Here is a 24309-nt window from a genome sequence, read left to right as displayed (position 1 = left end):
TGGCTGTGATGGTCAAATGTCTCTGTCAACTTGAAAAGACTTTGAATCTCTGAGGAAACACAGCTCTGGGTAACTCTGTTGAAGGTTTCTAAAGAGGTTAAGATGGAACGCCTCTGAATGTGGGTGGCACAGACTCATGGCAGAAGTCCTGGGCAGACCTGGAGGAAGCCAGATGGGCACTAGCATTCATGCCTTTCTCTGCTTCCTCATGACAGCCACCTCATGCCACCATGCCTTCTCTGCCACGTCATATTATCTCTCCAAATGGTGAGCCCAAACAAAGCCTTTCCCCTGAAAATACCTGACAGTTGTCCTGTCAATTCTGTTAGAGCAATTCAAGTGTGATAGCAATTATATTGGCAAAATGCTTGCTAGCCCCAGGGCAATAACTCTATTTCATTCCAAAAAAGAAGAATGTGACCCCCTGTGGAGAGTCACACCAGCTCAGAACAGTACAGAGAACAGGGGAAAGAGGAGGAAGCCATTTCTTTTCCAACAAAGAAACTGTATGTCCCAAAGTGTACAGAAGATGGGCAAGGATGTATTTGCTAAGCCACACAGTTCTCAGGCATCCTCTCTGACCTATAAGGTGGCACGCTGCACCTCATCCTGGGTGCCTATGTGCATTCCTTTGCAGTATGAATAAGTTTTTTTTTCCCTTTCCACCCATGTAGTGGTCTAGTGTGATGGCTTCCCTGAGCTCTCACTTATACCCAGAAGCTGTGCTCAACCACATGAGCACCTTAGAACAGCAGTCTATAGGAAATATTCCTTATAGGTCTCAGGGCCAGGTCATCTCTTCCTTCACATGAAGTCACATGCCATTTCCTGTTTTCCCACGTTCATGGAGTAAGGCAGATTTAACTTCTTTTACTATCTTGAATCCCCAATCTCCCCAGCATCTGTGTTAAAGCTGCCTGGCATCCTCTGATCCAAGCTGGGAGTCCTGCTTACCTCCTTCCCCAGATGTCTGTGGATCACTCCACTGAGCATGCTTCGTGAGGTGAGGTGAACAAGTGGGTGTTTGTGGAGGTAGGGACACTCTCAGTTCTCCTGTGCAGAGGTCTCACCTCACATACTTGAGTCAGGGGGAGGAGGGGTGGGCAATAGCAATGTGACAGAGGCCATACTGCCTGGCCTCAGCACTGTCTGCTTTAGTAATCTCTGCTCTTTTCCTATTTGTGTGACAAAGCAGAGAGTTGGGAACTCACCAACAGTGGGTTGTATGCACCACAAGCACCAAAGGCATTTTCGTCTCTCAGGTATGCTGGTCTGGACATCAGCCTCTCCAACATGGACACATTCAACCCATAGGCCATGGCCAGCCTGGACTTGATGACTGGGCCAAGCTGCATGGGATCTCCAGCAAGCACAATCTATAGCATATACAAGGATGCTGGATTAGTGGGGAGCACACAGGCTTCTGTTCCCATAATAGAAGAGCTTTGGGAACGGACAAGCAGGGGTCTCTGAATAGGTTTGGGGGTGGGCCTGTGCAGGTGGGGCGGGGTCCCTTGTATACTCTGATTGTGTGGAATGAGCGAAGAGGCTATGAGACCATGGTGGACACTGCTGGAATTGACTATGGCCTAGACAGAGAAGTGGGAAGAGACGACGTGAGCCTTGGGCTCTAGCACTCAGCAGTGACTGCGGCTTCCATCAGTCCTGGCACAGCAGCCAAGCTGCCTCTTCCACTTATTTCTCAATGGAGCAAAAGCCTCACAGATACAGCCTGTGTTCTGGAGTTTTCTGCTGTGCCTGGCTCTAGGACACTACCTTTGGCCTTTTTCCCAGAAGGCTTCACACACACTGACACCATGCTGACCACTGTCTTAAGTGTTCTAATTAGACCAGTCCTTCTTCACTCCTTAGCCCCTCCAAAGAGTACTTCTTCATAGAGCCTAGTGATTGAAGGGAGGGATGCCAGGTAACCTCTCAGCTGGGGTGCAGGAAGAAACATTCTCTAAGATAATCATCCTTGCCACTGTACAAAGTACTGGAGAAGCTCAGATGGGGATCTGCCAGGAACACATAGAGCTGTGGGGGGGGGGTCCGAGCAAGAAGCTCTGAGAAGTGTAATGGGAAGGACAGTCAGACCCTAGCAAGGCATGAGGCTGGTCCTCTCCTCTCTGCCATGGGGGGGACACCCACCCAAACTAGACACTTCAGCTCTTGACTCTGCCACTATGTCCCTATGTCTGCAATGGCTCTTAGCATCTGTTCACACCTGAGTAAATAACAAGCAAGTCTCTTTCTTCCCAGAACCGTGACCTCCCAGGTTCTCAGGGTCCTAGTACTTTTATTTGCCCCCTCTAAAGCTGTGACCATCACCAAGAGAAAACAGTAAAAGAGAAACACACTTAAGACCCAGGCCTTACCTGGCCATTGATGTCTGAAATCAGTCCCAGAGGAATAAGACACTCTGGCTCGCTTGCCTGCCCTGCCTCGTCCACAAACACGTGTGTGAAGTATCCAACTCTAGAGCCAAAAATGTCTCATGGTAATTCCATCGCATTGTTTAGCAACTGCTTCCTAACATACATTGGCAAAGCTCTGTTTTGTGGTGTTCAGTCTCAATGGAGCTCTTTTCCAGGGAAGACAGGACTAAAAGGCATAGGTACCATATGACTGGGAGTCCCAGCCGCTGCAGGTCAGCTAGGACACTCACATGAATGCCTGTCAGCGCTGGTGTCCTGGGGGTGATGTGTACTGTTTTGAAGGACATGAGGGGGATGGTGGGAGGGTGGGTATGGACAAAGCTACTGAGAACCTGCTGGTAGCTTAGAGGTCTAGCACCTTGTATCTCTTGCCCTGGCTTCGATCTGTACCCTCCCAGTCCAGCAGCCTCTTAGCCACATGTGGCTCTTGAGCACCTTATAGTTGCTACTCTGAATAAGAAAATGTAGACTGTCTCATTAATGATTTCATACATAATAAAATGACATTGGGGGCCAGCAAGATTGGCTCAGAGTGTAAGACACCCACCACCAAGCCTGAGGCTCTAATTCCATCTCTGGGACCTACAGGGTGGAAGGAGGGAACCAAGTCTCGCAAAATGGCTTCTGACCTTTATTTATACTTACATCATTCAAAATAAAAATGTTAAAAATATTATATTCTTACTTTAAAAATAAATAAAGTGGATAACTAAAGAATATGAAACAATGTGCAACCTGCACGTGGCTGTTTGCACTTGGCTCTCTCTGCTCTCAGATGCCTAGAGCTCAGGCCAGAAAATGAGATACCTGTGGGCCTGGGTAGTCATCCTTACAGATATACCCTGCAGTGACTCTGCTCTAAGCTGCAGAGCTTGTCTAGCCTCAGGATCTCAGAAGCTGGGCTCACGCTCAGGGACCCTTGCTCCTCCCCTCCCTTCCTCCTCTTCTTACCAAGCCTGCTTGCAGCTTCCCTTGTTCACGTCTAGTGTATTGGTATGAAGTTTCCTCACTTAACTTCTTTTCAGCTCTTGGGACGTGTTCCTGGGAACCTCTCTCTGGTCCCCAGACTCCCGCAATCCCTTTAACTCCCAGTACCATCACTGCTCCATCTTCTTGAGGAGCCACCACCAGTGGGCACCTGAGCTGCCCCACTCAGGACTAACTTCAGAGAACCCAGCTCTTTCCTCGGTGGCCTGCCCCCACTGATCCTCCCAGCTACTGGTGCACTGAGTGTCTAGCCTCTAGCCGCTTCTTATAGCTCCTGTCTCCATCACTCTCACTTACCAGGCCCCAACGCTAAGGTCTCCTCTGTGTAAATATGCTCAGGGCTCTCCTACCACAGATCTTTACAAGTTGCTAGCCCCCTGCTTGTCCATTCTACTGCTGAGCCCTCTGAGTCTCCTGGGTCTCATCAGTAATCCTGTTTCCTCAGCAAAGATGCTCCCACTGCCTCATCACTCTCACACAATGGCTGACACTTTCCACCACTACTCAATCTCCACCTGGTCAACCTCTATGATGTAAGTGTGGGAGGATACAAACTGTCTGGGTGACTGTTCCTCAAACAACATCTGGTGCTCACCTCACTCCTATTTGGTAAAACAGTCCTGCACTGCTACAGGTGGTGATTATTATTCTGAAGCGCGAGGCTCTCCAAATATCCTCTCCATCTCTGCAATACGGTTTGATGGCATCAATAATAGTCTGGGGCAAAGAGGTTACAGTTAGAAGCATTCCTTAAACTGGACAAAACAGCAAGGCTGGGAGGAAGTCTACAAAGTCATCTTGTTCTGTTGCTACTTCTCAGTGATGAGGAATCATTCACGATTACCTTAAATCAAAATGGTCCACGTTTTCCAGACTCTGAGGGCAAGAATATACTACACTACATTATACTCTTCTCCTTTACATCTGCCCAGAAAACAACTTAATATATTTAATATACCTAATATATTTTAATATACTTAATATATTTTCTAGTCACAATTTCTTTTTGGAGCAATATTTTATTCAAAAGCAAACTAGGATCCCATATTTTCCAAAAGAGATGGCTATAATCAAATCAATAAAACATCTGAAAAGAAACTGGAATACATTTGAAGAATTAAATGAAAGCATAGCATCAAAATTAAACAAACTGGGAATATCCACAAAAATATTGTTAATTCAGAGAGAGGGTAAGAATATAATAAAATACTCAAGAACAAGAGCCCACCATGTAGCAGAGTTCTATCATAAGACAGAGCAATCTCTTCATACAACTTTTATGATGATTTGATATCTACCCAACTATTTTCTCCTGCTCAAACTTGCCCACTTGGTATTCTCCATGGAAGGATTCCAGGTGCCCAGCCCATGCCTGGGGCTCACCTCTTCAAATCTACAGGTGGCATTCACCCGGACCATGGCAGCTGGCTTCAGAACCTTGCTCTCATGAAGTCGCAAACACACAAGGTCAGCAGCACTGTTGGAGGGAGCGCAGACCAAAATCCGACTGTCCGGCAAAGCATAATGTACCTTCATTAAGAAATTAGAGACTGGGATCTTAACCATTATTGCCATAGTGTGGAAACCCTGAGGCTGTGTCTAACATATAGATTGTTTTTATTGGGAATGAGGGGCAGGGGCGGGGGCGGGGGCGGGGGCGGGGGCGGGGCGGGGGCGGGGGCGGGGGCGGGGGCGGGGCGGGGGCGGGGGGCGGGGGCGGGGGGCGGGGGCGGGGGCGGGGGCGGGGGCAGGGGCAGGGGCAGGGGCAGGGGCAGGGGCAGGGGCAGGGGCAGGGGCAGGGGCAGTTTGGATGCTAATCACTGAGTATCCCCACAATGTCAAAGTGACCACTCTGACTCACTACCCACAGATGAGATGTGGAAGATTCCATTCCCTCTACCCCTACATACACATGATAAAGAGAGAATGCAGGGCTATCCAAACCTTGTATGTGCTATATCCCAGCTCTGCTACCCATAACCCTCTACACACCTCTACAGACATCTCCATAGACAACACCAAGTTGTACCAATATCACAAGCATAGTTTGCAGTATAGCACAAAACACTCATGGTGTGCTTGCTAATTCAGAATGACATTGAAGTACCACATACACAGCATTTTCATAGACTTAATGGTAACTGTAGAAGGAAATGTCAGCAGCCGCTGCAGAGTGGTGACTTAAGTCACTGTCCAGGCAACTTCTTCAGTAAAGCTTCACAATGGAATCAAAGGTTTGCTAGTCTAGAAATGAAGTTTCTTCTTACACTTATAAATGTAAAACCCCACTACATAAATAGACAATGTTATAAGCTAAATCTTTTTCAAGTTCTTTACTAACATCTCTGAAGTTTAAACTGATACTTTTCCAGACACAGCACTTAAGCACAGCACAGACCCACAGCAGCCAGCACCACTGTCCTTACCTGCAATACAGCCTCAATTATTGTCACCGTCTTCCCAGTTCCCGGAGGTCCAAAAAGGATGTATGGGAGGGGCCGGCAGTCACCACTCAGGATCCTCCTCACTGCCAGCTTTTGGTTTTCATTGAGCACTGGGTTGAAAAACTCCTTATCTCTTGCTTTTGGGATCTGAATTTCATCCACTGCATTTGAAATGGAAAGACAGCCTAGTCAGAGGTACAGAGCTTTGTACAATAGCTTACAAGATGCCATAAAGGCCAAACAGAACCTGGCAATGCCAACAACCTTCAGTGTGACAGGAGAACATGTTCCAGAAACATCTGACTGTGGTTTTTAGGAAAAGTCAGGAAAGTAACTTAGCTTTCTAATAGGGAAAAGGCATTTATAGTTCCAGCATCACCTAAAATACTACATACAGGATTTTATTTTTATTTATTTATTTACATGAGTTCACTGTAGCTGTCTTTCAGACACACTAGAAGAGGGCATCTTATCCCATTACAGATGCTTGTGAGCAACAATGTGGTTGCTGGGAATTGAACTCAGGACCTCTGGAAGAGCTGTCAAAGCTCTTAACCACTGAGCCATCTCTCCAGTTACTAAACAGGGTTTTAAAAACATTTTTGCTGGTGATTTTTCCCAAACATTTAAATTTGTTTTAAAAGTCAGCATACAAAGCAAAAGCAGTCAGTCTGACAGTAGCACTTTTGTGCACACTTGGTCTGGGTTGACTTTCCCCAGCCTAGTCCCCACCCCTACACTTCTGTTGCTCCCCTTCCTCCCCTTACCTCCTGCACTCTGCTTTCCTGTCACAGGTATTCTGTAACCAGTTTTTCTTTTTCCAGTGTCCCTTCATCCTTTCTCATAGTAAGCACCCTTTCTATCTTTATAATGTATGTCCCTATATACATATATGTCTAATATTTAAGATTTGTATGCAAGAGAAGACCACTTGGTATTTGTCTTTCTAAGCCTAGGAAACCATATATTTCCATTCTACAATTTTCCCAAAAAGGGTCACAATTTCATTTTTCTTTGTCTTAATAAAATACCACTGTGTATATGTATTATACTTTATCCATTCATCTGTTGATGGATGTCTGGGTTGGTTCCACCTTTTAGCAACTATGATTAGTTTAACAATTAAGTATGGATCTGCAAACATTTCTTGTATATTGACATGGGTTTCTTGGAGTATATATCAGTAGTATAGATGGACAATACAGTATTTCCTCTCTTCTTAGTTTTTTGAAACTTGCTTATATGTATGAGTGTCTGCCTGCATGCATGTCTATGTACCACATGCATGCCTGGTGCCTACAGAGGCCAGAAGAGGATGTCAGAGGCAAAGTTGCAGATGGATGTGAGCTACCATGTGGGTGCTAGGAACTGAACCTGGGTCTTCTGGATGACTGAGCCATCTCTCCAGCCCCTACTTTTAGTTTTTATTTTTTGAAACTTCAGGACAGATTTACTAGCATTCACTAGCATTTACTCCATCAGCACTGTTTCTCTGCCTTCTTGATGTTAGCCTCTCTGACTGGGGTGGGATAGAATTTTGAATAGTTTTAATTTGTATTTCTCTGATGGCTAAGGACACTGAACACCTTTTAAAATGTTGACTTGATATTTGTGTTTGTCAGTTAAAGGTGTTGATTCATGTCAGGTGTGCCTGTAGTTCTTGCTATTGAGGCTATGTGAGGTGTCGCTTGAGTCCATGAATTTAAGACCAGTCTAGGTGTCCTTGCAAGACTCTGACTAAAATATACAAAGTATACAACAACTTAAGTGCATACATAACAAGAATAATACAAAATCTTAAGTTTTTTCTAAAGTATCTATCTAAACCACCAAGACATCCGTCGGGACCAAGCAGATGGGTCCTCAGCCTTCTCTGTGGATACTGTCCACACGAGAGTGTCTGTCACGACTGTATCTCCAACCACAGTGCACTTCTCAAGGCACCTTCTTTCAAGTACAGATTTCTTCATTCTTCTTCTCTTAGCCCATTGTACGTAAGTACCCAACTCACTAGTCTCTGCAGTAGAGGACACCTTCTCTGGCTGGTCTGTGGTACCCATGTGCCTTTCCTTTGTTGTGTGTTTAGTTTGGTCCTTCACTGTTTTCTTGTTCTGGAAATAATCACAAACAAAGTAATTATAAATACCAGCTGTATGTACAAAAGCTTAGTTTAAAGAGCAGCGCGCACACCAACTAGCGACACTCTGCTGTCACAGTTAACAAAGGCTTTGAACAGGTCAGGTCTACCCCGTGAAACATAATTCAAACACAAGACAGTTAAAAGCCTGTCCAAAAGTTTATGTTTCTCCCCCAGCTCTTTGAAAATAAACTGAAAATTGAACAAAATTGAAACAAAGAGGGTAAGTCTTATTTGATTAGTATATATCCTACTTCTTCCAGGGTTGGCCTAAGCAGGGAAGGCTGACAGCAGAGCCTAGTGCTTAGCTCTGATAGACAACTTTGGGAAGTCCTCTCCTGAGGGCACCTCACCCTCTGCTGCACAGCATCCCCATGTCTTCCTGAGAACACAGAGAACTAGCACTGCCTGTCAATCATGTTCAAAGTCTACACAAGCTTTGTAGGTGTGTTTGAACATAGATATACTTTGCTCTGGACTAATGGAACTGAATTTTCCATCCTTCTATTACACTTTGTAATTCATAGCTTGGCACATGTATCTGTGTGTAATCAATGCCTTTCATAAGATGGATCTTGTAAAAGCACTGGATAAAATTGCTCTATTAAAATATGCACTATCAAATTTTATCTCAGAAGGATTTCCCAGTGTGACCTCCTGCTTCTGTCATATTGGTGCTGTGGAGGACAACTGGTGTGGTCTTGGTCCACTCGCTTCACCCTGTAATTGTATTTGTCTGACCACAGGCTAGTAGCCCACTTTAATATAAGGATGGGTACGTATTCTTTTTCAATACTGACATAGATTATTTATGGCCTTTTACATGTATATATTATAATATGAACTTCATGAATATATGAAATCTTTAATTAGATTTTTAAATTTGTATGTTAGGATGACTCAGTTAAGTTTCTGAAAACAGCAACAAAACTAGCTGGAATGTTAAGATTGCTTTGAAAGCACAGATTTACAGATCTGTGATGGGAGATAGTTCAGTTGGCAAATACTTCCCATGTAGGCATGGGAACCTGAATTCAATTCCTAAAACTCACGTCAAAAGCTAGGCATGTTGACAAAACAATAGCAACTACAAAATGGGCTGGGGAGAGGCAAAACTGTATTAGAAATTGTCTCAAAGGAATCCTAAAACTTGGAGTCAGCAAGCTAAAGACCAGGAGGGCAGATGGGCTGCTCCAGCCCAAGGCTAAAGAAACTTGCTACACATGGGAGTTTCAGCAAAATGGCTGTTGTCTCAAGCAAGGCTCAAGAACAGCCATGTTCCAGTCTGAGTCTGATGGTAGGAGAATGCTGCAGACACTGGCAGAAGAGAACCCCTTTACTACTGAAGGGGGGCTGGGAAGTTGGAGGGTGTATCAGCCTGCTAATCCTATTCAGGCCTCATCTGACTGGTTGTCATATGCCCACCAGGGAGGGCAGTCTGCTGGTAAAGTTGGTAAAACCTACAAATTCAAATGTCAGTCTTATCCACAAGATGAGATACACCCAGAATAAGGTTCACAGAGCTCTGGGCACTCTTTGGCCCAGTTAAGGAAACATGTAAAACTAATTATAACAAGAATATGTCCTTGCCCTCTGGACAGTGCTCAAGAGTCACATTTACCATCCTTGATATGTGTGTATATATCCTGCCCCAATCTGGCTTGTGGTTTAGCATTTTATCCATCTTTTCAAAAAGCCATGGGTTTTTGAGAAATGATCTTGCGATGTAGCCTGAGCTAAGATTACAGGTATGCACACCACACATGGCCCCAGTATGCTTCTGTGCACCTTCTCTCTACTCCTCCTTTTCTGAGATACAAATAGCAAGCGTGTGAGGCCATCTGAAGTTGTTCTGAGTCTGTACGTGTCATTCATTTCAGAAAGAGAACAGAATGTTTCTAACATTCTTAAGTAATGGTTAAATTTATAAACCGATAGCCAAACAAGCATGCACACAGTGATTAAGAAGTTAAGCATACGAAAGGTTCTAGAAGCAGTTACTGCTTTCTCCCCTAGCATGCCTCTGTCCCAGTCAACTTCTGCAGAGGCAGGCGCTTGGATATCTGCCTCAGTACATCTATGTAATATGTATATTACCAGCTCTGATGCTTCCCTTTGTCTGTGTCCTAAAGACACACAACCACAACAACCTGACTTCTTTTGTTCCTGTCTTCTTTCCAGTGTTTTGTCAGGACTCTGGGTTTTATATGGCTGTCACTGTTGTTTCTATATTCATGGCAACCCATGTGGTCACTTGTCTTTTTATGTGCCACTTATTGTTTTCTGGGAGTAACTAGCCTCTTATTTTTATTTCCTTGTCTTTAAAACTTGAAGCCCAGCCAAGCACAGTGGCACAGGCCTGTCATCTTGACACCCAGGAGGCCGAAGCAGGATGACTGCTTTGTTTTTCAAGACAGACTGTCAGGCCAGTCCAGCCTCAAACTCACTGTGTGATTGATAACAACCTGACCCACATCAACAGCTTGGAACCTTTCAGGCTTGCTCTTGCCTACCTGCCAGCCTAGGAGCACAGCCTTGAGACCAAGGAGGATTTGTGCACAGTTAATGGCTGAGAGGGAAAGGAGAGGGAAAGGGAGAGACATTTTCCTCAGTAGTACAGCCACTGGTAAGATGCTCATACTACTGTGAATGGACTCTCAATCATGATCCTATAAGCGACCCTAATAAAAGATATGAAAGCAGAGGGGATTAATTGGGAAAAGGAAAATGGAGTAGGAGAGGACGAGGAGAGCAACAGGGCATGACTATGCTCAAAATCAATCATGTATATGTATTAAAATGCCAAAATGAAACCCACTGGTATGTATAAGTAATGCTTATGCTAAAACACTACAATACAGAGATGCAAGCAACAAGAATCCTAACACTTGTTGCAGAGTGAGTTCTAGGGCCAGGCTTACACAGAGAAACCCTGTCTTGAAAACAAACAAACAAACAAAAAGAAGAAAGAATCCTAACGCTTGCATTTTTGCAGAGTACTTATAGAATAGTAAAAGTTTCTAAACATTACATGTAATTTGAAATTTTATATAATTATACACTGAAGACATTCCCATGAAATCACATTTCAGTAGCACACAATCATAATTTGCAAACTCCACACTGGCATGGATCATTCTTCATGACGCTAGAAACACAATGACAAATAAAACCACTGTATTCACTAAGAGCCTAGTGCATGGCCTCTAACACATAGGCACTGCGTTTCCATTCACAGAAGGACTGCGTTAGAGAAGTAAAAAATCAACTGTCCCTGCAACGCTGACAGAGTACACACAGATGGTAACACCCGCTGGGTGTGTGTTCTTCCAGACATTTTCTGTGCAGGCACAAGCACATGACTATATATCCCCTACCCCAGTGTATACAAAAGAATGCAAAAAAATTTTTTTTACACAGGGTCATACTAACTAGCCCTGGGTGATCTGGAACTCTTATTATAGATCAGGGTGGCCTCAAACTCACAAAGAACCTCCTGTCTCTGACTCCTGAGTGCTGGAATTAAAGAAGTGTACCAACTAAAATAACACAATTTTAATACAATTTAGTAAGACTATACCTTACTATATCTTAATTTTTCATTGTTTAAATATATTATAGCATTATGGTCCTACATATAACTATATACATATTTAAATACAGTTTATGACTATTTTATTTTTTGTTATATATATATACATTTATATTTATGGATTTGTCTGCATGTATGTATGTCTATGTACCATGTGTATACAGTGCCTTTCAAGGCCAGAGATGGTGCCAGATCCTTTGGAACTGGAGTTACAGGCAGCTATTAGCTGCCATGTAAGTGCTGAGAGTCAAACCTGGCTACTCCCAGGGGGTTAGCACATGAGCCACCTCTCCAGCAGCCCTCAGCCCCCCCCCCCTTTTTTTTTTCTCAAGACAGGATTTCTCATTGTAGCCCTGGCTGTACTGAACTGACTCTGTAGACCAGGCTGCCCTCTAACTCACACAGATCCACCTGCCTCTGCCTCCCGAGTGCTAGGATTAAAGGTATACACTACTATGCCTGGATCTTTTAGTTTTATTTTAACTGAAATTTAGACTATTTGTGAATAACGTTCCTCTAATACTCCAATCAAGTGAGAAGTAGGTCCATATTATATATCTAATGTATTAAAGGCATCAGAGCACTATGTTGATAATGGACTGCCCATCATTTCTGGTTACCTTGGTGACAGACTGTCCGTCGTTTCTGGTGACATTGGTGATGGACTGGCCGTCATTTCTGGTTACCTTGGTGATAGACTGACCATCATTTCTGGTGACATTGGTGATCGACTGGCCATCATTTCTGGTTACCTTGGTGACAGACTGTCCGTCATTTCTGGTCATGTTGGTGATGGACTGGCCATCATTTCTGGAGACATTTGTGATGAACTGGCCATCATTTCTGGTTACCTTGGTGACAGACTGCCCATCGTTTCTGGAGATATTTGTGATGAACTGGCCATCATTTCTGGTTGCCTTGGTGACAGACTGCCCATCATTTTTGGTGATGTTGTTGATAGACTGTCCGTCATTTCTGGTGACACTGGTGATGGACTGGCCATCATTTCTGATTACCTTGCTGATAGACTGCTCATCATTTTTGGTGTCCTGTGCAAGGCTCCAATTCCCTGTCACCTGAGGAGACTGTAAAATGATTTCTTCTGGAAATAATACTATGAAACAAGAAAAAGTGAAATGACAGATATTATTTGAAAGTATGGATGAAGACAATCTAAATATCTATAGCTGGTTCTGAAATAGCTCATTTCCACTCTTTTCTTTGAAGATTTCCCCTTTCCTAGTTTTAATACTCAGTAGTATTGCATAGACTTTGCAACAAGCCATAACTTATTTCTGTGAGAACAAGGATCAACTACATTACCAGCAGTACAACGCAGAGCGCTACGAACTAACCTTCAGTTATTTAGTATGCTATCTTTACAGAGTTGAAATAGTAAAAAAGGGTGTGGTGGTGGAAAAACTGCCCAACAGGATAAAACAGGTAAAACATGTGCTGTCACAGAATTTAAATTCTTACAAATCACTAAAGAACAGAAGAGACTATTTTTTGCACAACAAATTTCACAAACTCTCTAAGTGTGCTCTAGGAGGATTTAATACTACTAATCTCACAGAATGCTACCTTTTACGCCCAAATGGATGACCTGCTCAAGTGCATAATGACACCGTCTGCTTGTGGTCCTGCCAGAAAGAAAACATAAAACAGTGAACTTTGTAAGCTTAGAATTTACAAAAATCTGTTTGTAAATGTTATGATGTGAATGTTCTTTCCAAACTCCAAAACTTAGGTGACATTTTGCTTATGTCTTAGTGGCGTATGGTGGTGTCTCAGCTGCCTCTGTGGTGGCTCTGAGACCTGTGCCCTTTAAGAGATGATGAGGTCTGTGGGAACAGCTTTGTTACAAAGTAAATTTAAACTCCTGCCCTGGCTTTGTCTGGTCCCTGCTCCTGTGCTCCCTTTAGTGCTCCCTGGCCATGTTAACAATGCAGCAGGAAGGCCCTCACCAAGGCTGCAAAGTCTTCAGAACGGTGAGAATAAGTGAGGTAAGTTCTTTATAAATTATCCAGTCTGTGGTCTTTGTCACAGCAACAGAAAACAGACAAAGATGATTAACTTTGAGCAATCACATACTAACACAACCTTTACAAAAGGCTTGTAAATAAAAGACCATGTGTCACAGGGTCATAAAGGCATATTCCTGCTCCTATGTGAAGGAAAAGTGAAGGACTAAATGGAGTTTTAACTGCCTGTATCTACACAGCACACCAGATAATTACGATTCTTGTGCAAAAGTTTAAGCAGAGACAACTCAGGTATCAGGACAGCAGACGGAAGGAAGGAAGGAAGGAAGGAAGGAATGAATCAGCAGTAAGGAAGATATTAATATTACTGGGTAAAGAGAAAAATACGTTTGCTATAAGGATTTGTTAATTTGAAAGTGGAAAATAACAAAAAATAAAAAACAATTTTCAATAGAACAAGACTATTAACTCTCCAAAGCACAAAAGAAGAAGCTCCAATCAGCAAAGCACAGAGGTTGACTCATGCCTTTTTAGACACAGGTAATAGACTTCTTGAAAACTCAGATGCGGTGGGATACAACAGAGGCACCTGTCCATTCTCAACTATTACAGGGTATAGGGTGGATGCTAAGACCATTGTTAGGATCCATTTCTGTGGTGCATAACTGGGAGTGTGTACATGCTGTAGTATCTCTGTGAGGTCCACTGAACCTGTATAAACCCTGCTTTTCTTTGTCCTGCAACATAATTGCTTGGGACCATAAAATCCGCAGAAAGAGGGAAAAGTGGTGGGACAGTAACCCTAGGATTAGGTCAAACTGACTCTAACAAAGAGATAGAAAATGAGGAAAAGTTAGGTAGATATCATACATGTGTGTTGGGGGGTGCACAGGAGAATAAACAAGGCTTCCAAAGGAAGACAGAAATGAAAAGGAAAAGGTTGCAAAAAAACCTACTTCCCAGGTATGAACTAGCATTTGAAAGGAGGACTGCATCAACTGTCTATTTTAGCATCTTAGTACAAAATAAAAAGAATCTTGGGGCTGGAGACGTGGTTCAGCTGTTTAGAGCATTCTCCGCCCTTGGAGAAGGCTATATTCAGATTCCTGCATCCACGTTACCACCTGCACCTCCACCTCTAGGAGATTTGGTTGCCATCCTTTGTCCTTTGCAAGTATTTGCTCACACACTCATACCCACACACTCGCATGCATATACACACGATCTTTAGAAAAGAATCTTTATTATTTCACTGGGAACTAAATTACCAGCAACTGAACTAAAGTGGCAAAGTAGTTCAGGGCAATACCCACGCAGCACTAAACACACAAGGCAGAAGGAGGAAGGCCTTCAATGTATGCTCTTCACCTGTATCACAGGAGAAAGAAAAGCAGATGGAGCCGGAAGTAAATACAAAAAAGGAAATAATACAAGCTCAGAGCAAAACTCAATGCACCAGGGAACAGAAGAACAGCAGAGAATACCATACCAGTGAAATCAGAACTGGAGTCTTTGACAAAGTCATTAAAATAGGACTGGAAAGATGGCTCAGAAATTAAGAGCACTGACTGATCTTACAGAGGACCAATGTTAGATTTCTAGTGGCTAACCAGGACAGAAAGATGGCCCAGGGGGTAAAGCTACTTGCCACCCAAATCTGACAATCTGAGTTTAACTCCCAAACTCAAGTAAAGATTGAAGAAGATAACTGACTCCACAACATCTTCTCTGACCTCCATGTGCACTGTGCCACATACATGCTCATATGCACATGTGTACACATGTGTACAGATACATGTGTGCATACAAAGAACCTAATACTAAATCTAAGGGATCTTTTATTTTAGTAGAACAATGTAATACAAAACTTAAAAGTATCCTACAAAGAAAACTCCAGATCTAGAAGGCTCCAGAGGGAACGCTACCAAATATCTAAGGAAGAAGTGATGTTCATTCTACACAAAGTTTGCCAGCATATACATGTATGTAGGGGTTTACTGTAGACCAATGTATCTCATGAACATAAGTATAAAAATGAATATATTTTAGCAAACCAGACCTAACAAACATAAAAAGAAACCACAGCATGACCAAGTACTATTCATCTCATAGGCAAAACTGAATTTACACCTTGGATTCCCTGCTGAGAGGACATACTTAGAGCAAGCTATTGGAAATTAAAGTTAATAGTGTTTACAATGGTATTAAACTTTAAAAAAAAAACCCACTGGGGCCAGGAGTAGTGGTGCATAGCTGTAATCCTAGCACTCAGGAGGCAGATGCAGGGGGATCTCTGTAACTTAGAGAGCTGCCTGGTCCACATTTTTGAGTTCCAGGTCAAATGAGGCTATAGAGTGAGACCCTGTCTCAAAAAAATAAAAATATCCAAGCAGGCATGCTGGTCCATAGCTTTAATCTCAGTACTCAGAAGACAGAGGATACAATCTCTGAATTCAAGGTCAGCCTGGTCTAGAGTGAGTTCCAAGATAGTCAGGGCTACACAGGGAAACCTTGTCTCAAAAAAACAAAAACAAAAACAAACAACAACAAAGGAACAAATCTGCCAAAAATACACAAAAGCTACAACTGAGAAGTACATATTGATAAAAAAAAAAACAAACTCAAGAACGATGTGAACAAACGGAGAGCTCATGTCTTCAAGGACTAGATGACAGTACCCTAACAGTACCAACTTTCCTTACCCTTGCGCCAAGATAAACACCTACACTCAGAATTCCTCATAACAGTGATTTAGTTAGCAGGGGCTGGACCCTTTGGAAAGGGCCCCCTGTTCTCCCAGATTTTAGCACCAGTTTTGAGAGAGCACTGAAATCACTAAGCTGGACTTCTCCATGGGTAGGAAGGTTTATTATGAATATGAGACTGCTACATAGCTGTCTCTCAGGGACAGAGAGAATAGCATACTGCTGACTGCCAGGGATATCTCTCAGAAGAGCCCAGAGGCTAATGTGGGGACTTGCAGGACAGAAGAGCATAGTGGCTTTGGTATGCACCACAGGTATATGCCAATCAAGAGCCAGATGCCCCATCTGCCAGGGGAGAAAAGGAAGTGGCTCTTGCTGGCAGAGACCAGATTCACAGGTTTCCGAGGAATGCTGCACAATCCTTCTGTTCTCCCTGTCAGCATCTATCGTGAGCCAGTCCCAGACTGTCATTTTGGGACACAGGCAGTGGCAGTGCCTTTTGGGGGGGATTGGGACCTAACACATGGATCACCTACAGAGTACAGGATGGCTAACATGCCATCTCTTGCATACTCATGGAGACTTCAACTGACTTACTCAAGGACAGATCGTCTGGCAGGATGAAAAGCATTTGTATTAAACTCACTAAAACCTTACCTATTATATGTAAACTCCACATCCATAGGTTCAAAGTTATACATTTGTTCAAATCCTGGATTAAGTTTAAGAGTTACATCTTCTTCATGAATCTAAAAAAAAAAAAAAAAATGAGTGATTCAACTTCTATACAGTAGACTGTCCTTCCTGGAACAATCTTGCATCTATATTTGGCAAAACAACATGAAAATACTGTTTTATAGATCTGAGCCAAAATTTGGTACCTTACATATCTGCAAAATTAATTGAAAGCATTAGATCATTCTTAAGCTGTACAAACAGGAGGATGTCTCCATTCACACCAGCAACACTCCTGTGCCAAGTACACGGACACCCTGCCGCACACTCCACGGCATCCGAGTGCCACAGCAGGCTCCCTTTCGTAGTATTGGGAATAAATAAAGCTGGATCCTGCATAAAATAAAACCTTATACCTTCTCCTGCATAGCAAAGGAAGGAAGCCTCTGAGGACAATGGGAGGAAAAGCAGGGTGGCAGACCCAGAGCACCTCAGGGAGATAGCTGAGGCTGTGGCTGTCCAAGGCCTGCTCACAGAGTCCTGTCATTCTCAGAAGATGCTGCCACAGCCCTTCACTAGGAAGGGTGCCCAACAGAGGCTTCTGAGTTACCCAGAGATTACAAAAACTGAAAGGGAATTCACAACCTAACAGCACGAAGCCAAGCTTCTGAGACAGGGCTATGGGCTTCACCAGCCTAGGATACTATAAACTCACTTGACCTTTTATCTGAAAAAGCTACAAATGAAAAATGAAAAGACACATTTAAGCAAGAACAAGACAACTTAAAGCCATTACACAGCTTTAAAGAACCACACATCATTGAGAAGTGAAGCAAGAGGGGTTCTGGGAAGGCTGCAAGGGCTGTGTGTTACCTAGAATCCTAGTTACTTTTATGTTAATCTGTCACAAGCCAGATATCTGAAAATCTCAACTGAGAAAACACCTCGCTGTCAAGTCAGTAGGACATTTTATTGATTGACTGATCTGGAAAAGCCCAGCCCATTGCAGATGGTATCAACCTTGATGACCCTAGGTCATCTGCTTAAAGTAAGACATCAGGCTAAGCAAGCTGAGTCAACGAGCTGCATTCCTCATTTCCTGCTTCTGCCTCATTTCCTGCCTCAAGGTCCCTGCCTTGAAGGCTCACCCTTTGGTTTCCTCTGATGATAAATTGTAACCTCTAAGTCAATTAAATAATTTCTTCCTCAAGCTGCTTTTGGATGTGGTGTTTTATCACAACAACAGAAAGCTAATTAAGACATCTAGTGTGTGCTTGGCAGGGAGATCCTCTGTGAGGGGCAGCTGTCAGTGAGTAGCTCTCAGCAAGGGCCCAAATGAGTCTTCTCTCCCCAAACTCTACAAATGGGCTCTCCTAGTAGGGCATAACGTTCCACAGCCAAGAAACCTACACTGGCCTATTCCTGCTGGCTGGAAGGTGGCAGAGTTGACTTCAGCACAATAACTACTTGTTTCAGATGTGGCTTCTCCAACAACTAAACCATCTGGGCCTACTGAATCCCTTCTGCATTGGCCTGAGTATCCCACCATATGTTCTGGACAGAAAACTGAAGGCAGAACCAAGGGAAGCCACACTGAGACTGAGGGGATAGTGACTGAGCACCTGACCTTATGGAACACGCAGCATCCACTAAAGGGCCTCAGCACCACACTTCTCAGTGTGTCCCTCCTCCTGAGGCTCTTACTCGCTAGCTCTTCCTGATCATGTACACAGTGCCCAAAGCTGATTAAATGCAAACACGGCTTATAAGTAGTTTTATATAGATGAGAATTATAGACCTTCTTAGACAGGAAGTCCCCTTTATACAACAAACGTTATTCAAAGGTTCACAGTGTCTTCAAATGTTCCACAGTACAGACACAGCCCTGGAGTTCCTCCTCAGAGGCAGATGGGTCAGTCTGACCTTCACTCTTTGAGTGTTATCCTCTCACCTCCATGACATAGCCGATATATTCAATGACATGCCCGTTGTATTCTTGAGATTTTAAAATCAGTTTGTCTCCTAGGTTAAAAAAATATTACCATGTGTCAAACACAAAATCATTTCCCATTTTACTATGAAATCAAGTCTTAATGAAGTATAATAAAATATAACATTTCTGGTATTTGTTGCTTTAAGATAAGGTATAATAGAGAAACATAGATAGTACACACTCTTGGTCATTCCCATTTAAGTAAATGTTGCTTCCTTCCAAGGACAGAGATGTGACAATCCAAGTACACGGGCAGCTCTGCCCTGAGATCGATCGTCAACCCACAGTGAGCTCACACCTGCATAGAGGGAAGGCCGGCTCTCCGCGAGCCCCGGGACCTCCAGCACCAGCAGATCCCCCTTCCTCTTGAGGATGACCCCGCTCATGTTGTACTCCCTCAGCTCGATTTCTGCATGGATCTCCTCAAGCCACAGCAGTGTGGAGAACTTCTCCTTGTAGTTGGACATGTTCAAAAGCTGAAAACAAACATCCAGTCTGTCAAGGCACAATAGCACATCCCAGATCTGTGTCTAGGAAACAAACACCATGGAGTCCCCATGTCTAAACTGCTTACATCCAAGATATTCACTCCAGACAAGATGATTCAGGACCAGAGGTTATGAACCTGATCAGCAAACCTCCACCCTTAGGCTTATGGAGGACCCTAGGCTTCTGGCTCTTCATTGGCCCAAACCTCTATTCACTGCCATAGTGCCATAGTCTGAGAGCCCTGAGACAACTCACACACACACACACACACACACACACACTCTCTCTCTCTCTCTCTCTCTCTCTCTCTCTCTCTCTCTCTCTCTCTCTCTGTCTCTCTCTCTGTGTGTGTGTGTGTGTACCCACACTTGCCTGTGTTGGGTACATGTAGAGTCCAGAGAGTGATGTCTTCCTTACTCTTCTACCTTCTGTTTTTAAGATTTTATTATTTTGATGTGTACAAATGTTTGCTTGTTTGTACACAAATACACCACATTCATGCAATGTCATGAGGTGGAGCAGAAGAGGGATTTAGAGCCCCCACATCTGGTGTTACAAAAGGTTGTGAGTCACCATGTGGGTTCTGGGAACCAAATGCAGGTCCTCTGCACTAGGAGCAGTGCTATTAGCTGCAGAGGCACCTCTCCAGGCCCTTTCATCTCACTTTTTGAGACAGGCTCTCACTGCACGTGGAGCTCACCATTTTGGCTATACTGACTGGCTAGGGAGTCCTGGAATCCCCATCTCATCTTCAACCTGGTTAGACAATCACATCTGTGCTTTAAATTAAGTGATGGAAAAGTGAGCTCAGGCCCTCACAGTTGCACACAGCAGATACCTTACTTTCTGAGCCATCTTCCCAGATGTACTGGCTGGTTTTGTGTGCCAACTTGACACAAGCTAGAGTCATCAGAGAAGAAAAAGCCTCAGTTGAGGAAGTACCTCCATGAGATCTAGCTGTAAGGCATTTTCTCAACCAGTGATCAATGGGGGAGGGCCCAGCTCACGGTGTTTTCTAGAAGAAATCATGCTGAGCAAGCCATGGGAAGCAAGCCAGTAAGAAGCAGCACTACTCCATGGCCTCTGCATCAGCTTCTGCCTCCAGGTTCCTGCCCTGCTTGAATTCCTGTCCTGACTTCCTCCAATGATGGACTATGATCTGGAAGTGTAATCCAAATAAACCCTTTCTTCACCAACTTGTTTTTTGGTCATGCAGACTCATCACAAAAATAAAACCCTACCTAGAACACCGGCCCTCTTTAAAAAAAAATGAATTCAAAGTCATAAACTTAAATAGCATGTTTTAAACCAAATACATTCTAACACAATCCAATCCAAAGATATACTAATTTGATACACACTTGCTAAAAAAATGATAAAATATATTAAGTCTTTGCCTCCAAAAATAAAACCATCATGTTTCTTAAGAAGAGAAGTTTATCTGTACAGTAAACTCTTGTCATTCGTAACATGTACCTTTAGTTTTAGTCCCAACTTCTCCCAAAGCTCAGGCATCCTCTCAGGGTTCCTCACAAGGAATGCACTGCTTGCTGCTACTAATGTTTAGCTTCCCCAAATTCCCTCGGAAATCGGCAGAAACCTGTGAAAAGCTCAAGTCCTGCTTGTGCAGACAAACTCTGTCCCTCTCTATGGCCCATACATTCTTCTCCATCTGGATGCTCCTCAAACAATGAAAAAACTGACACAAATACTTCCTGAGATAAGCAAGCTTCCCAAACCATGCCAGACCTTAAACCTTTGTTTTCTAGACTAGTCTGCAGCCTCTGAACTCAAAGCAGTGTACATGGACAGCTGCTTCAAAGATATTGGCAAGAATCTGACACTGGGCTAGGACAAGGAAGCAGGCTCAAGATCTCAATCATCTTGTTAAGTCCCTGAATACCATGGGACTTTGTTTATGCCTTACAACTTGCCATATTCCTTGCATGTACCTAGAATGATATAAAAGCAGACTGAAAAAAATTAAACCGGCTTCAGCACTTGCTGGAGTCATACTATGATGTTGTCTAGTTGTCTTTCTTTCTTTATTCCTCCCTCACTCCCTTGAGACCCTGTTGAGTGTGTTGGCTTGGTCAAGTGTACAATTCTGCCTGCTTCCCTGGCATTTCTGGGAAGAAAAATTCAACAAAGGACAATGCAGAGCACAGGGAAATGCTGTGCGGTTGATAGTGCATTTCCATCCAGAGCTAAGCTAACAGACCGCTGACTCCCAGTCATGTCTGCTGAGTTCAGAAGGGCTTGTACTTCCTGAGAGTCAGTGCTTAGTTAGGGGTTTTTCCACACCCCTCCCTAGCGCCAATGCTGTCACCTTTAGTGATCTGGGGCTCTGTATGTGAGTGTGGAAAGCTTCCTGGCCCTGGTATAGTAAAAGGCTGGCTTGACTCTCCCATTCCCACTCCTCTTCCTGAGCACTGTGAACACCATGTAAGGCAAGAAGGTGACTCTTATCATCCTGAAATTCCTAGTTACCTGTGGTAGAATCCTGAAAGGAGATCTGAATCCAAGGACTCGCCCTGGCTGTGAATGGAGCTGTAGTGGTAAATGGGTAGAATCCTGACAGGAGATCTGAATCCAAGGACTCGCCCTGGCTGTAAATGGAACTGTAGTGGTAAATGGCACCCCATATCCTTCAGATGTTCTCCTACCTCTGCAAGAAGCGGCTGGAAAGTCAGGATGTCAATTTTCTGTTCCACACATTTTTTAAGTCTATCTGGTATTGGATACTGTGGAAGAAAACTTGGAAGTTGTCGCCTTGAGTTCCTTAAAAGAAAAAAAGTGTATAAGCATGTATGTTTGTGTGTGTGCACATGTGTGATGTACATATACAGTTATAGAGGCCAGAGGACAACTTTGGGTGTTGTTCCTCAGGTACATCAACCTTGATTTTTTGAAACAGTCTCTCTGGCCTAGGGATTACCAGGTTAGGCTAATCCGGCTAGCCAATGAGCCCCAGATGTGTCTGTTCCTACCTCCCCAGTGGTGGGGTTACAATATGGCACACCACTGTGACATGCTTTTAATATGGGTTCTGGAGACTGAACTCAACTTCTCATGGTTACATAGCAAGTACTGACTGAACTCAAAGTAATTTTAAATCTAGATGTCTTATATTTTATGAGTATCTCTTATCTATAATGTATGGGTCCAGGAGTGTTTCAGATTTTCTACTTTCCCTCAGTGTTGGGATATAACAGAGCTCTACCTCTATACACCTGTAGCATATTATCATTCATTTCACAACACTTATATAGATTTTTATCAGTTATACATTTTCTGAAATGCAACAAAATCTGAAGCTTGTAGGTCATGTCAACATTTAGATGTTTTTAGAGATCAGAATACCTCAGGGTTTGGAGATGCTCATATAAGATATTTCTCCTCAAATACTCTGCCCTGTTTCAGAAAGACTGGAGTTCATTTGTTAATGAAAACACCTGAATGGGAACCAGACTAGGTTGGTCACTCAGGGTTCAGGATCCTGTCTCTACACAAGCTCTGGCTTGGTCTTCTCATTTCTGCAACAGAGCTGGGCAGAGCTATGCAAGCTATGGGGACAAGACAGGAAGTCTCAGGAGCCTGCTTAGACCGTGGGTTTGAAGTCAGTTTTAACTCCTAAGTAGCTAACCTCCTAATCACTGAACTTTTAGTGAAGGCAGGGTACTAGAAATGATATTGACACATCACCAATGAGAAGACACTTGGTAAAAGCTACCCTGTGTGAAACCTGCCTCGACTGATCTGCTGGTTCTTGGCTGTTTCTCTGGAGAAATCTAGGTTCATTCCAAGCGTCTACCTTCATTTAGCTAGCTGCACTCAAAGTCACAGCAGTTTTTTGTCCAGTAAGGCAGAGGACAGAGCAACAGAAATGTCAGGGAGAATGGGGAGAAGTGGAGAGAGAATGAGAACAGGACAGGGCCCTCAAGCTCTGACACAGGCAGTTTGTGCTGCACTGAGGGAGCAGAGGTATACACGCAACCTCTAGACTTCATGGCCACTTCCTGTATGGCGGGTTCCTCTAACTCAGGACTCAGCAGGTAGTCTGACTGTGTGTCTCTGGTGGAAACTGAAATCAACTACAGAACTAATCCAACAGTACTGAAGGCTGCTGCTGCTTAACTCAAACTCAGGGCCGTCTTCATCTCTGCAGTTGGAGGGCACTCATGGGAACAGACATGCGGAAAGCAGGGGCATGCAGTAAATGTTAATGAAGAACTTACTGCAACAATTAGTGATGCACAGAGAGACTGCGACAATCCACACACCTACATATAGGCATCTCTCCTGGCTAGCCAGAGCTACACAGTAAGACCCTGTCTCAAAAACAAAAACAAACACAACAGACTTCTGCTCACATAGGACAATGGAATAAAAAGGAGAATGCAGAAATAATGCACACAGCTAAATCACTCGATTTTACAATGGTGTAAAAGCAACAGCAGGGAAATGACAGCTCCCAACAAATCACACGAGGAGCTCTCTCTCTGTCTAAGGGTTAAATAGATCCTGCCTCCCATTCTCTACAAAAATCACTTTAAAATGGACCAAAGGCCCTAATGTAAGTTCTGCACTCTGAGTCTGCATTTCATGATGGAGGCACGGGCAAGGCTTACTGTGCCTGTGACTACCACAGCTCAGTCAGTGCAGCAGCGCTTGACAAGCAGAGTTGCATGGGATTAAAAAGCTTTTTACGGAAGAAGAAACGATTGGAGTGACAGAACTGCAAAGCCTCACCAGCTGACAGGGAACTAAGCTCTAGAACCTGCTGGGCGGGCAGTGGTGGCGCACACCTTTAATCCCATCACTTGGGAGGCAGAGGCAGGCGGATCTCTGAGTTCCAGGCCAG

At 43.7% G+C, this 24309-nt stretch overlaps 1 protein-coding gene across 2 annotated transcripts in view; it reads right to left on the bottom strand.

Annotated features, from left to right (window-relative positions):
- Positions 1-24309, bottom strand: part of Mov10l1 (Mov10 like RNA helicase 1) — a 65004-nt gene that overhangs the window by 19756 nt on the left and 20939 nt on the right. Inside the window, exons 10-21 of one of the 2 annotated variants that reach the window (XM_076912298.1) lie at positions 22112-22226; positions 19255-19432; positions 18915-18985; positions 16946-17037; positions 13183-13241; positions 12219-12712; positions 7881-7980; positions 5852-6030; positions 4809-4955; positions 4021-4142; positions 2379-2478; positions 1212-1376 (exon numbers count right to left, since the gene is read on the bottom strand). In XM_076912298.1, coding sequence (XP_076768413.1) covers positions 1212-1376; positions 2379-2478; positions 4021-4142; positions 4809-4955; positions 5852-6030; positions 7881-7980; positions 12219-12712; positions 13183-13241; positions 16946-17037; positions 18915-18985; positions 19255-19432; positions 22112-22226 — 1822 coding nt within the window. The remainder of the gene's footprint in view (positions 1-1211; positions 1377-2378; positions 2479-4020; positions 4143-4808; positions 4956-5851; positions 6031-7880; positions 7981-12218; positions 12713-13182; positions 13242-16945; positions 17038-18914; positions 18986-19254; positions 19433-22111; positions 22227-24309) is intronic. The other variant, XM_076912299.1, reaches the window with a different exon arrangement.

The sequence above is a fragment of the Arvicanthis niloticus genome, chromosome 13 (assembly GCF_011762505.2).
Source record: "Arvicanthis niloticus isolate mArvNil1 chromosome 13, mArvNil1.pat.X, whole genome shotgun sequence".
NCBI lineage: Eukaryota > Metazoa > Chordata > Mammalia > Rodentia > Muridae > Arvicanthis > Arvicanthis niloticus.
Note: the sequence above shows the minus strand (reverse complement) of the source record. Positions and strands in the feature narration are given on the sequence as shown.